Consider the following 11,697-nt stretch of genomic DNA (forward strand, 5'->3'; position numbering starts at 1 on the left):
GAGTTTCAGGTCACACACATCCTGCTAGATTCTGTATTGACTCCTGTGCTGCCCTGCTGGAGACACCATGTAGACTTGGTCTAAGGTATGGCTCCCATAACCTTTGATTTTCCTCTCCAGGTACGTGGCAGCATGATGATAACATAGTCAACCGTCACAATACCCAGTGCCGGCACTTCTCATCTAGCAGCCCGGAGGACCCTGAAGAGAACAGGCCTTGTGTATGGGATCCTTTGGCTGTCTGAGGGCACCTGCACCTGGACCTGGGCTCTCCTCCTGTCCTTGCATTCCATCTGTTCTCACTGGACCACAGGCCCTCTGGGCATCTTCAACAAGACATGTGGACTTTATACTCACATGGAGGCAGGGTGTGGAGCACAGCCCTCTGCCCACCTTATCTCCTGTAGCCATGATCCTTACCCTCTCAGAAAGAACCTGAAGCCTTCCTCCGTGTGGGCTGATCCTGCTCAGTGAACTGTCATGCAGCAGCCAAGCCCAGTGGGCCAGTTGACTGAGGGCCAGGCCTGGTTGTTTCTTTAGCCTTTTCTCATCTGAGGAGAGACCAAGAAGACTGGGGAGTTTTGGTAACTTGGTTACAGACTCCCATGGACAGATTCTGGTTTCTGGCACCTCATGACCAATTAGAAACCTAACTTGAAGTGGCCGGGGTTAGCTATGTGAGGGAGGCATCCCGCACTCTGGCCTTCCAGAGCACCAGGTGTTCCTTTCTCAAGGCTAAGGGAGATGGCTAAGTGGCAGCCAAAAGGTTGGTTGAAAGCCAGATCTGCTAACAGAGCTGGTCTCCTGTGCCTCTTGTGCCCCCAGCTAGGATCGTCACCCTTGCAAGGCCTTGTCCTCCTCAGGTGCAGTCAGGAGGGCCTGCTGAGCCACCCCTGTGTACAGTGCTAGGGCTGACCGTTCCCATTGCTCATCTTCACTACAGCCATTGAGAGGGAGTCTCAAACCCGACTGCCCTTTCTCTACCCTCTCTTAATAGTTGAGAAACGAAGCTAAGAGTGTGGACCCATGGTTCTCAAACTGGTGCACAGGCTCACCACGGGAAGTAGGGAGGCTGCGGCCAGCTGCAGGGTCACCTGGGGACCAAGGATTAGAAGACCTCCCTACCCTAGTGTGTCCCTCCCCTGCCTTTCAGATCTGACAGATGAGAGGGGCAGCCTCTCCATGGGCTCACCAGTGCTTAGAGATGCCACCCATTCAGCACTCCCACAAAGTCATGGCCGCAAGCTGGCAGGAAATTGTTGGGTGTCCCACCTTTTTCAGCTCGATGGATTTCTCGTGGCTCCTCCAGTAGATGCCTGTCTACTGGCTTTTGGAAAAGGTAGTTTTTCAGTGAAACGCGAGATGGTTTGGGATCAAGATTAGAAACAGTTACTTATGAGGGTGAGAGATATGAGGAGCTTCAGACTTTGCAAGTGAGGTCCTACAAAAGCTTTCCAGAAAACACCAGTGCCCAGGACTCTGAGGGTGGGGTGGAGAGTTTGGTCTCAAACTTGGTATGCAACCGGGGATGACCTTGAACTTCTGATTTTTCTGCCTGTACTGCACAAGCATTAGGATTACAGGCCTGCACCACTATACAGCTCTCCTCTGTACCTTTTGTGTGGTTGCAGAGGCCAGGAATGTGGAAACTGCACTCCTAGAGGGAGTCTGCTGTTGTGCCTGAGGTGTGATCGACCGAGTTTGAGACCCCATGTGCACCCTTTCTGAACACCCTGTGGACTCTGCCATTTCAAGCCCACTTGATGGTCTTTCCTCCCCCCAGCATTCTGACGGTCCCTTTCACACTTACGGTTTACACCAGTATAAGCTGAGCAATAACCACACTTCCTCGATGAAGCAAAAGCACCAGGGAGGTCTCTTAGCCTGGGGTGGTGGCACACAGACCCACCTCCTCCTCCCCTGGCACACAGACCCACCTCCTCCCCTGGCAGGCAGTAGGTAAGCAGTATTCACAGTGTGGTGTGACCTGGAAGGAGGAAGGAGCTAGCTGAGATGAAGGAGATTCAGGTAAACAGTAGCCACAGTGGTCAGGAACCCTCAAAAAAAAAAAAAGAAAAAAAAAAGAAAGAAAGCCATTCTGATCAGCCCTTCCCCCTTTCCTCACAGCGAGTGCTCAGTTGGCCTAAGCCACATAACCCAGTACCTAGGTTAGAGCACCCATTGCTGTGCCTTGCTGTCCCTGACCCCACACTCTGTACTTTTAGTTCTTGGCAAGCAGAAATAGCCCATCCACAGGGGTGGATCTCCATCAGATGCCACACACACAACAGTCTCCTTGTCAGGATTTGTCCAAGGGTAGGGCGGGGCACCTTCTCCTGGAGGGCCTCTGGCTCCTCCCCACACTACCACGGCCTCTTCCATGCTCTGGGTACTGTAGTGACCTCGGTTTCCTCTGAGAGCCTTCTTGTTTTACCTAATTTCATCCCCCTAGAGTTTCTACCCCTGCGGCATCTCCTGGACCCAAACACTAAGCCATCTCACTGGGGAGCTAGTCCTGTCTACCTGGTGTTGGCGTGCTGGTTGCTCACTTTGTTTTAGGGGCTGCACACCTGGTGTGTGCAAGTTTGTGTGTGTGTGTGTGTGTGTGTGTGTGTGTGTGTGTGTTTGTGCCGTCTGTGTACCCTTCACATTCCCTGGAGTACACTTGTTGGCACACTACAGTGGGGACATCAAGATGCAATATTTATGGATTGCTGCATGATTCCTAAAAGTGAATAAAGCTGTTTACAAGGGAAGGGGAGCTGTTAACTACAAAGTGAGTTCGTTTGTGAATGTTTCTGTCAGAGTGGTTCGGGCACTCTTCAGCATTTTTACTCGAGGATCTGGAGGTGGAGGAATGGGTGAGGCAGCTCTTGGGTTCCAGACAGATTTCTGCATGATCTGGATACAAGGCCACCCGCCCAGCTCCATTCCTAGCCGAGCCCCATCTGCCCCTGCAGTCGCCTTAAACCGGAGAACTTCCAATCCTGCAGCTCCTCAATAATTAAAGGACCGCAGAGCTGGTGGCAGCAGGGAAGGCGAGGGCCCAGAGTCCTAACACTTAACCAGTTCCTGGCTAGATCAGCAGAACAAATGACCGCTCTGAGAGGGTCTGACAGGCCGTGTCTCTCCTGTTGTTACCCACTGGCTCCGCTTCCTCGGCTGTCTGGGAGGAGAGGCACCTCGGCCGATGCCCCTGGAATGCCAGCCAGCTTCTGGGAACTTGAGCAGGGTGAGTGGGCGAGCTGCTTACCGGGAGACGCTGGGTTACCCTACCCGCCTCGGTATGTCTGCGAGCTGTGTGGCCGTTTCTGCGGGTCTAAGCGGCAGGTGGCATCAGAGAGTCACACTTGCCTGCGGGCACCAGAGAAGACACTCGGGGACCAGGGGAAGGCCTCAGAAACCAAACAAAGGCCACTGGCAGACCAGAGAGGGGAAAGACTCCAAGGGCATGGTTCCCCGAGACTTGGTCTCCAGAATCCGGGGCTCGGTTCCCGCAGCGGTCATACCCGACGCGTGGGGGAGGGGTTCCCGGGGCCTCGGGCGGGAGCCGAGCACCCACCGTGCGACCCAGCGCGGGGCTCTCGGGCGGGAATGCGCAGAACCCGGGCGCGGTGGCGGGTAGGGGGCTGGGTGGCGCGGGAGAGGGCGGCAGAACGAGGGAGTTCCAGAGAGTTGCCGCCAGAGGAGCAGCAAGGGCCCGCGGTCTCCTTGGAGACACGTTGGCCAATGACCGCAGCGGAAGCTGTTTATAGGGGCGGAGCGTCGCCATGGCAGCAGGAGAAGCCTTCCGAGCGTCTACTTAATGCCGGTCCCCGGGCCGTCGGCGCTCAGAGAAGCGCCGTCGGGCGAGGGGGGGGCGAGGAGGGGCACCAGCAGAGCCCTCGAGCTGGGGACAGAGAGCCGCGGGAGGCGGGAGGAACTTCTTCCAGAACCTTCCTCTGGCCGGGCTGCGCTCTGAGCCAGGTAAGGGACAGGGAGGGAGGGCTGCGGGCCACGGAACGGGAGGGCGTCGGGATCTGCTGGCTGGCCATTCCATCGGTCGCCCACGGAAGTGGTGGGGCCAGCGACTTTAGGGGAGATCGCTTCCTGCCTCTCCGTAATTCGGTCCTGTGTCCTTCCTTTCCCCGGACCCTCATCCTAATACCCTTTCCAAAGATCAGACGACCTCCCCTGCCCTAGCCGCGTCGTACTGCCCTCCTGGACTACTGGGGAGTGATCCCAGTTTCCCACTCTTTGGGAGAAAGTTAGATTGGGCCTCCCTACCATCTTCCCTCGTTATGGCCAATGGATCCTCGAAGGGCAGATGGAGAGAGGTGGAGAAAAGGGGTCAGACCCGGCTCTGTGCTTTCCTGACCTCGCCACAGGCCTTGAGGATGAATGTGAGGGGTTCCCTCCCAAGGCGCACCCTTTGACTCGGGGTAGGGGAAGAGCGCTCAGCTCCGTGTTGCTCCCGCAGGCCCCACATTCGTATTCGGAGGAGGCGACCCCCCGGGTCGCGGAATGGAAGTGAGTGTTCTGGAGACTGTGTAACTGGAGCCTCGGGTACCTGCGGGCCGGAGAGCGCGGCGGGCCACCCGGCTCAGCCCGTGGATGTTGACCGCCCCCTCGGAGAGACCCCGCAGACATGGCGGAGAACTGGCTGCGCCTCTGCGGAGCAGGGCCCGGGGAGGAGGCCGGGCCCGAGGGCGGCATGGAGGAGCCGGACGCCCTGGATGACAGCCTGACCAGCCTGCAGTGGCTGCAGGAATTCTCCATTCTCAACGCCAAGGCCCCCACTCTGCCCCCGGGGGGCACCGACCCCCACGGCTACTACCAAGTGCCGGGCTCGGTAGCACCCGGGTCACCCCTGGCGGCAGACCCCGCCTGCCTTGGGCAGCCACACACACCCGGCAAGCCCACGTCGTCATGCACATCTCGAAGCGCGCCCCCGGGGCTGCAGGCCCCGCCCCCCGACGACGTGGACTATGCCACCAACCCGCATGTGAAGCCACCGTACTCGTATGCCACTCTCATCTGCATGGCCATGCAGGCCAGCAAGGCCACCAAGATCACGCTGTCGGCCATCTACAAGTGGATCACGGACAACTTCTGTTACTTTCGCCATGCGGATCCCACCTGGCAGGTAGGGGAGAAGAGGTGTGGGTGGCGGCCACTCCCTCCTCACTCCCTGCTCTGGCACTTGGCCAGATTCACATACCAGATCTATAAGGCCAAGGAGGCACCTAGCTTTGAGCTTGGGCCTCTCATGAGAGGGCCCCTGTCAAGTTCCAGAAACACTCGCTCCTTTTGGAGCCAGGGCTTTGGGGTGCAGACGTTGAGGTTTTAGGAGAAGAGGTACCAGTAGGACATATTCATTCATCCTGTAGCCCAGTGTAGCCTCCTATGAGGATGATGCTATAAGGAACATTCTTGTCCCATGTCCCAGAATTCCCAGACACTCTTCTGCCCAAGGATAGTTTGTCAGAACTGGACTCAAAATGGAACCCAGGTGGCCTTCCTGCCAGGTTCTGTACCCTGCCTTCGGCATACGGTCTAGACAGTAGGGCAGAAATGAGCAGTATGGATGTGAAGACTAGTTGTCCAGGTGGAGGGGTCATGAGGTCATCCTAAAGCTACTGACCCAGCCTCCCACCTGGACTCCTCCCCAGTTTCCTGCCTCCACCCCCACCCCCCAGCCAGCCTCCCTTGGGGGGCAATTACCTGAGCCAGGTGCTTTCCACAGGGGCGCTGCTGCTGTAAGGGCTTCGGGTTCCAAGTCTCTGGAACCTGGCGCAGAGCAGCCAATGGGCCCAGTCTGCCATGTAAACATCCCAGCCTTGCTGGCCAAAGGGGCACTCACTGTCCACCTACCTACCTGCCTTGCTAGCCTAGCCTGGGCCCCTGGACACCAGCATGAACAGAACTAAGCAGCCAAACATGAACAAGGCAAGATGAGGTCGAGCAGACATTGCTTTGAACATCTTCCAATGTCAGGGTCCAGGTGGTGGAGACAGAGGCCTAAGGTTGCCCAGTCTTCTCCGAAGTACCCAAGGAGGCAGGGTGCAGGATCGCAATCCTGAGCTGTTCCAAATGGCCCTAACACTGGGTCAGAAGATCCCCATCCTCTCCTTACTCAAGGCCTGTGCCAACACAGGCCCCAGGAATGAGCCTTCTGCACTTGACTGGGTAATAATCAACTGAGGTTTGGGTGGGAAGAGAAGGCCGTGGGGGGCGAAGGCCTAGGCCAGCAGCTGGCTCAACAAACAAGGAGTCACTAATCTCACACACACACACACACACACACACACACAATCCATCGTCACCCAGCCCCCTCCCTTAACCCACCCACTTCACAAACAGAGGGAACCAGCCAGGCAGAGGGAGATGGCAGTCCAGGCCGTGGGGGAGCTGAGGGCTTTGGCCAGGACCTGCAGGCAACAGGGTAAGGGAGGGAGGATGACAGGGGGTGGCACTCAGAGCTCGGATGACTGAGCAGGCAGATATCCCAGCAACAGAGAACAAAAGCCAGCCCCCCCACCCCACCCCACCGCACTCGGGCTCCTCATGCCCTGTGGCTGGTGTCCCAGAGTCCCAGAGCTACAGCTGCCTGGTCAGGGCACCGGGTTGATCCATCCCTCCCCAGTCAGAGGAAAGATGCGGGGAGCAGGCAGGAGCACCCTGGGCCACTCCACTGCTCTTCCCCTGACCCCCCTGACGCCCCCTGGGCTTTTCTCTTGTTCTCTCGCTGTACCCAGAATTCCATCCGCCACAACCTGTCCCTGAACAAATGCTTCATCAAAGTGCCTCGAGAAAAGGACGAGCCCGGCAAGGGGGGCTTCTGGCGCATCGACCCCCAGTACGCAGAGCGCCTGCTCAGTGGGGCCTTCAAGAAGCGGAGGCTGCCCCCAGTCCACATCCACCCAGCCTTCGCCCGCCAGGCCTCACAGGAGCCCAGCTCTGCCCCCTGGGGTGGGCCTCTGACCGTGAACACGGAGGCCCAGCAGCTGTTGCGGGAGTTCGAGGAGGCCACAGGGGAGGGGGGCTGGGGCACCGGAGAGGGCAGGCTGGGGCATAAGCGAAAGCAGCCGCTGCCCAAGAGGGTGGCCAAGGTCCTGAGGCCTCCTAGCACATTGCTGCTGACCCAGGAGGAGCAGGGTGAGCTGGAACCCCTCAAAGGCAACTTTGACTGGGAGGCCATCTTCGAGGCTGGCACTCTGGGTGAAGAGCTGAGCTCCCTGGAGGCCTTGGAGCTAAGCCCCCCGCTGAGCCCCGCCTCACACGGAGATGTGGACCTTACTGTCCATGGCCGCCACATCGATTGCCCTGCTACCTGGGGCCCTCCAGCGGGGCAGGCTGCCGACAGCCTGGACTTCGATGAGACCTTCCTGGCCACGTCCTTCCTCCAGCATCCCTGGGATGAGAGCGGCAGTGGCTGCCTGCCCCCAGAGCCACTCTTTGAAGCAGGGGATGCCACCCTGGCCGCTGACCTGCAGGACTGGGCCAGTGTGGGTGCCTTCTTGTAAGAGGTCAGGCCCCACCCCATCTCCGGACAGTGCCCAAGTCGGGCCCAGAACTGCCTCCCAAGACAGGCCCGTGGACATCTCAGCACCCAGGCAGGGACTGGGCCAGGTCTCTGAAGGCTGGCTCCGTGAGGCCACATTGCTGCCAGCTGGGGATGTCCTCATGTCCAAGCCCAGAAGACTGGGAACTGGGAGCCCAGGACCCAAACTGCTGCCTCCCCTCCTCAGCAATCCCCATACACACAGTGTTTCATTGACCCATGTTCCCCCAAGCCCAAGAACTGGCAAAGGCATGCCCCTGGCCTCTGCACTGTGAGAGCTGAAGCCTGGAGGGGTCCTGCCAGGCCGGGGAGGAACTGAACAGGGCTCTCCTCAAAGCTCTGCATCATCTCACCCATTCCTGCTGCTTCCCCGGGTCTCTACCCAGAGAAAGTTCCCAGGTACAACAAATGCTAATTAGATGACAGCAAATTAACCCCCTGGAGGCCCCTCCCGGCAGAGCTTCCCCAGGGGCCCGGGCAGCCTTGGGTAGGAGAGTCGTGGCAGGAGACTGGGAAGGAAGGAAGGGAGAGGCCGCAGAAACAGAGAGGGGGCGGCGAGGCGGGGCAAGATGGTCTTTATGGCCTCTGGGGCCTTTTCCCTGGCCCGTCACTGGCAGAGAGGGGCCTGCAAACCTTTGAGCCTGACTTGAGGCTGAGAGCAACAGGAAGTTGGGGTTCGGGGTGGTGGGGGCAGGGGCAGCCAAGCTGCTAGGTGGGGGGGAGAGACTAATATAGTGAGTATAGTTATAGCGAAGACTTAACTGGGGGGGATGCCCAGCTTGCTGGGACCATTGGGACCAGGAAGGGGACAGCCCCTATGCCCTGTCTGCATTGGGGGGACCAGGTCTTGCTCCACCCTGACCCCTGGAGCTGGGATCCATATCCACCCTCCACGTGGGGCAATTTAACCTTTTTCATGTAAAGTTCTTTACAATAAATTTTTTTTTCAAAATAAAAATTTTAAAATTTGAACATGGACATCATTCCAGCTTTCTTTGGGAAAGGCAAGAGCCAAATGTGGTAGCACTGGTGTGTGTGTGGTGTGGGGGGAGGGGTTGATGTACTTCTTTTCGGTGTCAACAGGAAAATGGGACAGAGAGGGTTTGTAGGAGGTCTCCTCTCAACCTAGGTCCCCAGGGAGTAAAGGGCCAAGGGGTGGCTCTCTCAGGAGCTCTCGCATCCCACACCTCAGTACCTCCATCTGCACAATGGGAGAGTTGGGGCCCAGAGGAACAAAAGACAGAGAGGAGGTTGGCCCCACCTCACCTCAAGGACTCACAAAGGCCAGTGTGCCCCGGCTCAAGCCATCCCCCACCATGAGGGCCTGCCCAGGCTTGCCTCCCCGAGTCCCAGGACTCCTTCCAGCAAACCCTCCCTTAGCCCTTTCCTGGAGGGACAGGGTGTGAGGTCAGAGGAGCCCCAGAGCCCCACAGCCCACTCTGATGCGTGTTTACCAGACCCAGCCTGGCTTGGGGAGGCAGGAGGCCACCTTAGTGCTGGGACTTGTGCCTCCCACCCCAACTGTGAAGGTCCAGGCTACCAGAGTTCTGATGGGTAAACTGAGGCACAGAGTGTGTGCGTCCCTTTCAATCCCCATCCCTACATAGCACCTTGTGCTCAGCCCCTCCCTGTGAGATCGGTCTCACACACAGGTGCACAACACAGGCGCACACTCAGGAACACATACACACAGAACAACATCATCTAGTGCTGTCCAGAGCAGTCCTGTCCAGCCTCCATGGACCCCTCTTTCCCCTCAACCCTTTTTCCCTTGTCCCTCAGTCCCTGAGTTTGGCGGGAGGCCGGCCTGGCATTCCCCTGCATAACATGCTGCTTTCATTTGCTAATTACTCCAAATATTCCAGAAGGGCTCACACACAGCAGGCCAGGCAGGCTGGGGCCTCACAAAACCCATTCCCTTCACCCAGCACACAGAGGGCCCCCCCTCAAAGCCTCTGCTCCACACCTCCCTCTGCCTCTCTCCATCACCTACCCCACCCCCCTTCCTCTCCACAGACCACAGCACTAAAAGAACAAAGACAGCTCCCGCCTTCTCCATTAGCCTCTAGGATCAGCACTCTGCCCTGGCCAAGGTGGGCACACCCTGGGTTGACAGTAAGGCGAGTTACTGCCTGCCCCAGGCCTATCCTGAAAAGAGAGGCAATGTCTGGGGCAAGCAGAACCTCCCCCTGGATGAATACAAGGCCAAAGCCTAAAGACGCAGAACGAGGCATGCCCTTGGCTGCCCTTGACATTCACTCTGAACCCTTCAAAATTCTGATGCTCATGCTGCACCCTAGACCCATCAGGCCAGAATCTTGAATGGGGCCCAGCATAGATTTTCTTTTAAGTCCACACATTCTTCTACTGTGAGGGTTTGCACTGGGGGGTGGGGTGGGGGGTGGCGCCTGTCTTCCCCAGAGCAGGATAGCAGATGTTTTCCTCCATTGTTCTCTGCCTTATTACCTTGAGACAGAGTCTCTCATGAACCACAAGCTCACTGTTTTGGCTAGGCCAGTTGGCCATCGAGTTCTGCAATGGACCTGTCTCCCTCCTCCAGCTCTGGAGTTACAGGCAGGTGCAGCAATGCCCAGCTTTTGACATGGGTACTTGAGACATATACTCAGGACCCCATGCGTACAAGGTCAAGCCCTCTTTCCTTGTGAGCCATCTCCCAAGCCTCCACCTCTCCTTGCTTTGTGGATTCAGTGTAACACCCAACCAAATCAACGCAGCATCACTGGCGAGCACGGTGCCCGTTATCACTGAACACTTCAACGTGTGCTTCCCTGAAACTAGGAGGCACATTAACCCTACCCAGTCCACAGAGCTCCCCAAACTGTGCGGGATGCTATGCCAGGGGCCTATAACCCACAAATTCTGTATGGCTTTGTGCTCAGGACTCCGGCTCTTGGGGCAGACTCTTCCTTTCCCATGTATATTGGATTGCTAGACACATAGTCTGATTTTTATTTTTATTTTATTTATTTATTTATTTATTTTTGGTTTTTTTGAGACAGGGTTTCTCTGTGTAGCTTTGGAGCCTTTCCTGGAACTCACGCTGTAGCCCAGGCTGGCCTTGAACTTACAGAGATCCGCCTGGCTCTGCCTCCCGAGTGCTGGGATTAAAGGCGTGTGCCACCACCGCCCGGCTCTGATTTTTATTTATTGGCTTATTTGAGGCACTGTTTTCCATGACCACTGGTCTGTGGATAGTTCCTTCAGCAGGACACAAGGTCCCATTTTCTTCACAACGCTTATGGGTTTATTTCTATATTTTGATTTGCTTGTGGTTGTTCTGGGGTTTGGACTTAGGACTTCACACACATTAGGCAAACACTCTGCCACTAAGTTAGATCCCCAGCACACAGAGCTGTAGTTCTTATTTTTGAGACAAGGTCTCACTAATTTGCTCACTCTGGCCTTGAACTCACTCTGTACTCCGCACAAGTCTTGACCTTCCGCCTTCCTGACACAGCCTTCTGAGTACCAACGACTCCAGGTCCGTGCCACCAGCCCAGCTGCCTGGTCTTTAATGTGAGGCTTCAAACCCCACTTCTGCAGCCACCAGTCTCTGAACCCCTCTTTTTTTTTTTCTTCCTGTTTTTCCAGACAGGGTTTCTCTGTGTAATAATCTTGGCTGTCCTGGAACTTGCTTGGTAGACCAGGCTGGCCTCAAACTCACAGAGATCCTGCCTCTGCCTCCCCAGGTGCTGGAATAAAAGGTGTGTGCTCCCATTTCCTGCTGAACGCCCCCTATTTTTTTAAGTATTTGGGGAAAGCCCTTTCCCATAGGAAGATCTCCCTGTCCCCAGACTTACGGCCTTCCCAGCTTCTCTTTCTTCTATACATCCTCCCCACTGCCAGCTGGGAGTATGGCAGGAGGTGGGCACAAGAAAGGATCCTAGCTTTGAGCTTGGGGGCCTCCCATTCTTGGCCCCGGGTACTTAATGTGCTATAGGACAAGACACCTTGGGGTCCATTGACTCTCATCTGAAAGTCCCCAGGGAGAACCCCTTGCCATTTATAGTGTTCTGAAGCAATTGAGCTGGGTGCCCTGCAGGGCTGAGCCGGGTCCCCACCCCCATGCCTGGGCAGCGCGGAGGAGAGGGACGGGAAGGAAGTGGGGATTGGGCAGAAGTCAGGTGCAGCTC

General features: G+C 56.9%; 2 protein-coding genes across 2 annotated transcripts in view; both read left to right on the plus strand.

The window, feature by feature from the left end:
* Rnf157 (ring finger protein 157) overlaps window positions 1-2,780 on the plus strand; it is a 74,636-nt gene extending 71,856 nt beyond the window's left edge. The window contains exon 20 of the mRNA XM_052756209.1: window positions 121-2,780. Coding sequence (XP_052612169.1) covers window positions 121-245 — 125 coding nt within the window. The 3' untranslated portion in view covers window positions 246-2,780. The remainder of the gene's footprint in view (window positions 1-120) is intronic.
* Window positions 2,781-3,835: 1,055 nt separating this feature from the next.
* Foxj1 (forkhead box J1) lies at window positions 3,836-8,515 on the plus strand. The gene is made up of 3 exons (XM_052755755.1): window positions 3,836-3,966; window positions 4,460-5,125; window positions 6,738-8,515. Exons 2-3 carry the CDS (start codon window positions 4,628-4,630, stop codon window positions 7,503-7,505), a joined length of 1,266 nt encoding a protein of 421 aa, XP_052611715.1. The 5' UTR covers window positions 3,836-3,966; window positions 4,460-4,627; the 3' UTR covers window positions 7,506-8,515.
* Window positions 8,516-11,697: the final 3,182 nt, after the last annotated feature.

The sequence above is a fragment of the Peromyscus californicus genome, unplaced genomic scaffold (assembly GCF_007827085.1).
Source record: "Peromyscus californicus insignis strain IS unplaced genomic scaffold, ASM782708v3 Scaffold_3__1_contigs__length_106647218, whole genome shotgun sequence".
Classification (NCBI taxonomy): Eukaryota; Metazoa; Chordata; class Mammalia; order Rodentia; family Cricetidae; genus Peromyscus; species Peromyscus californicus.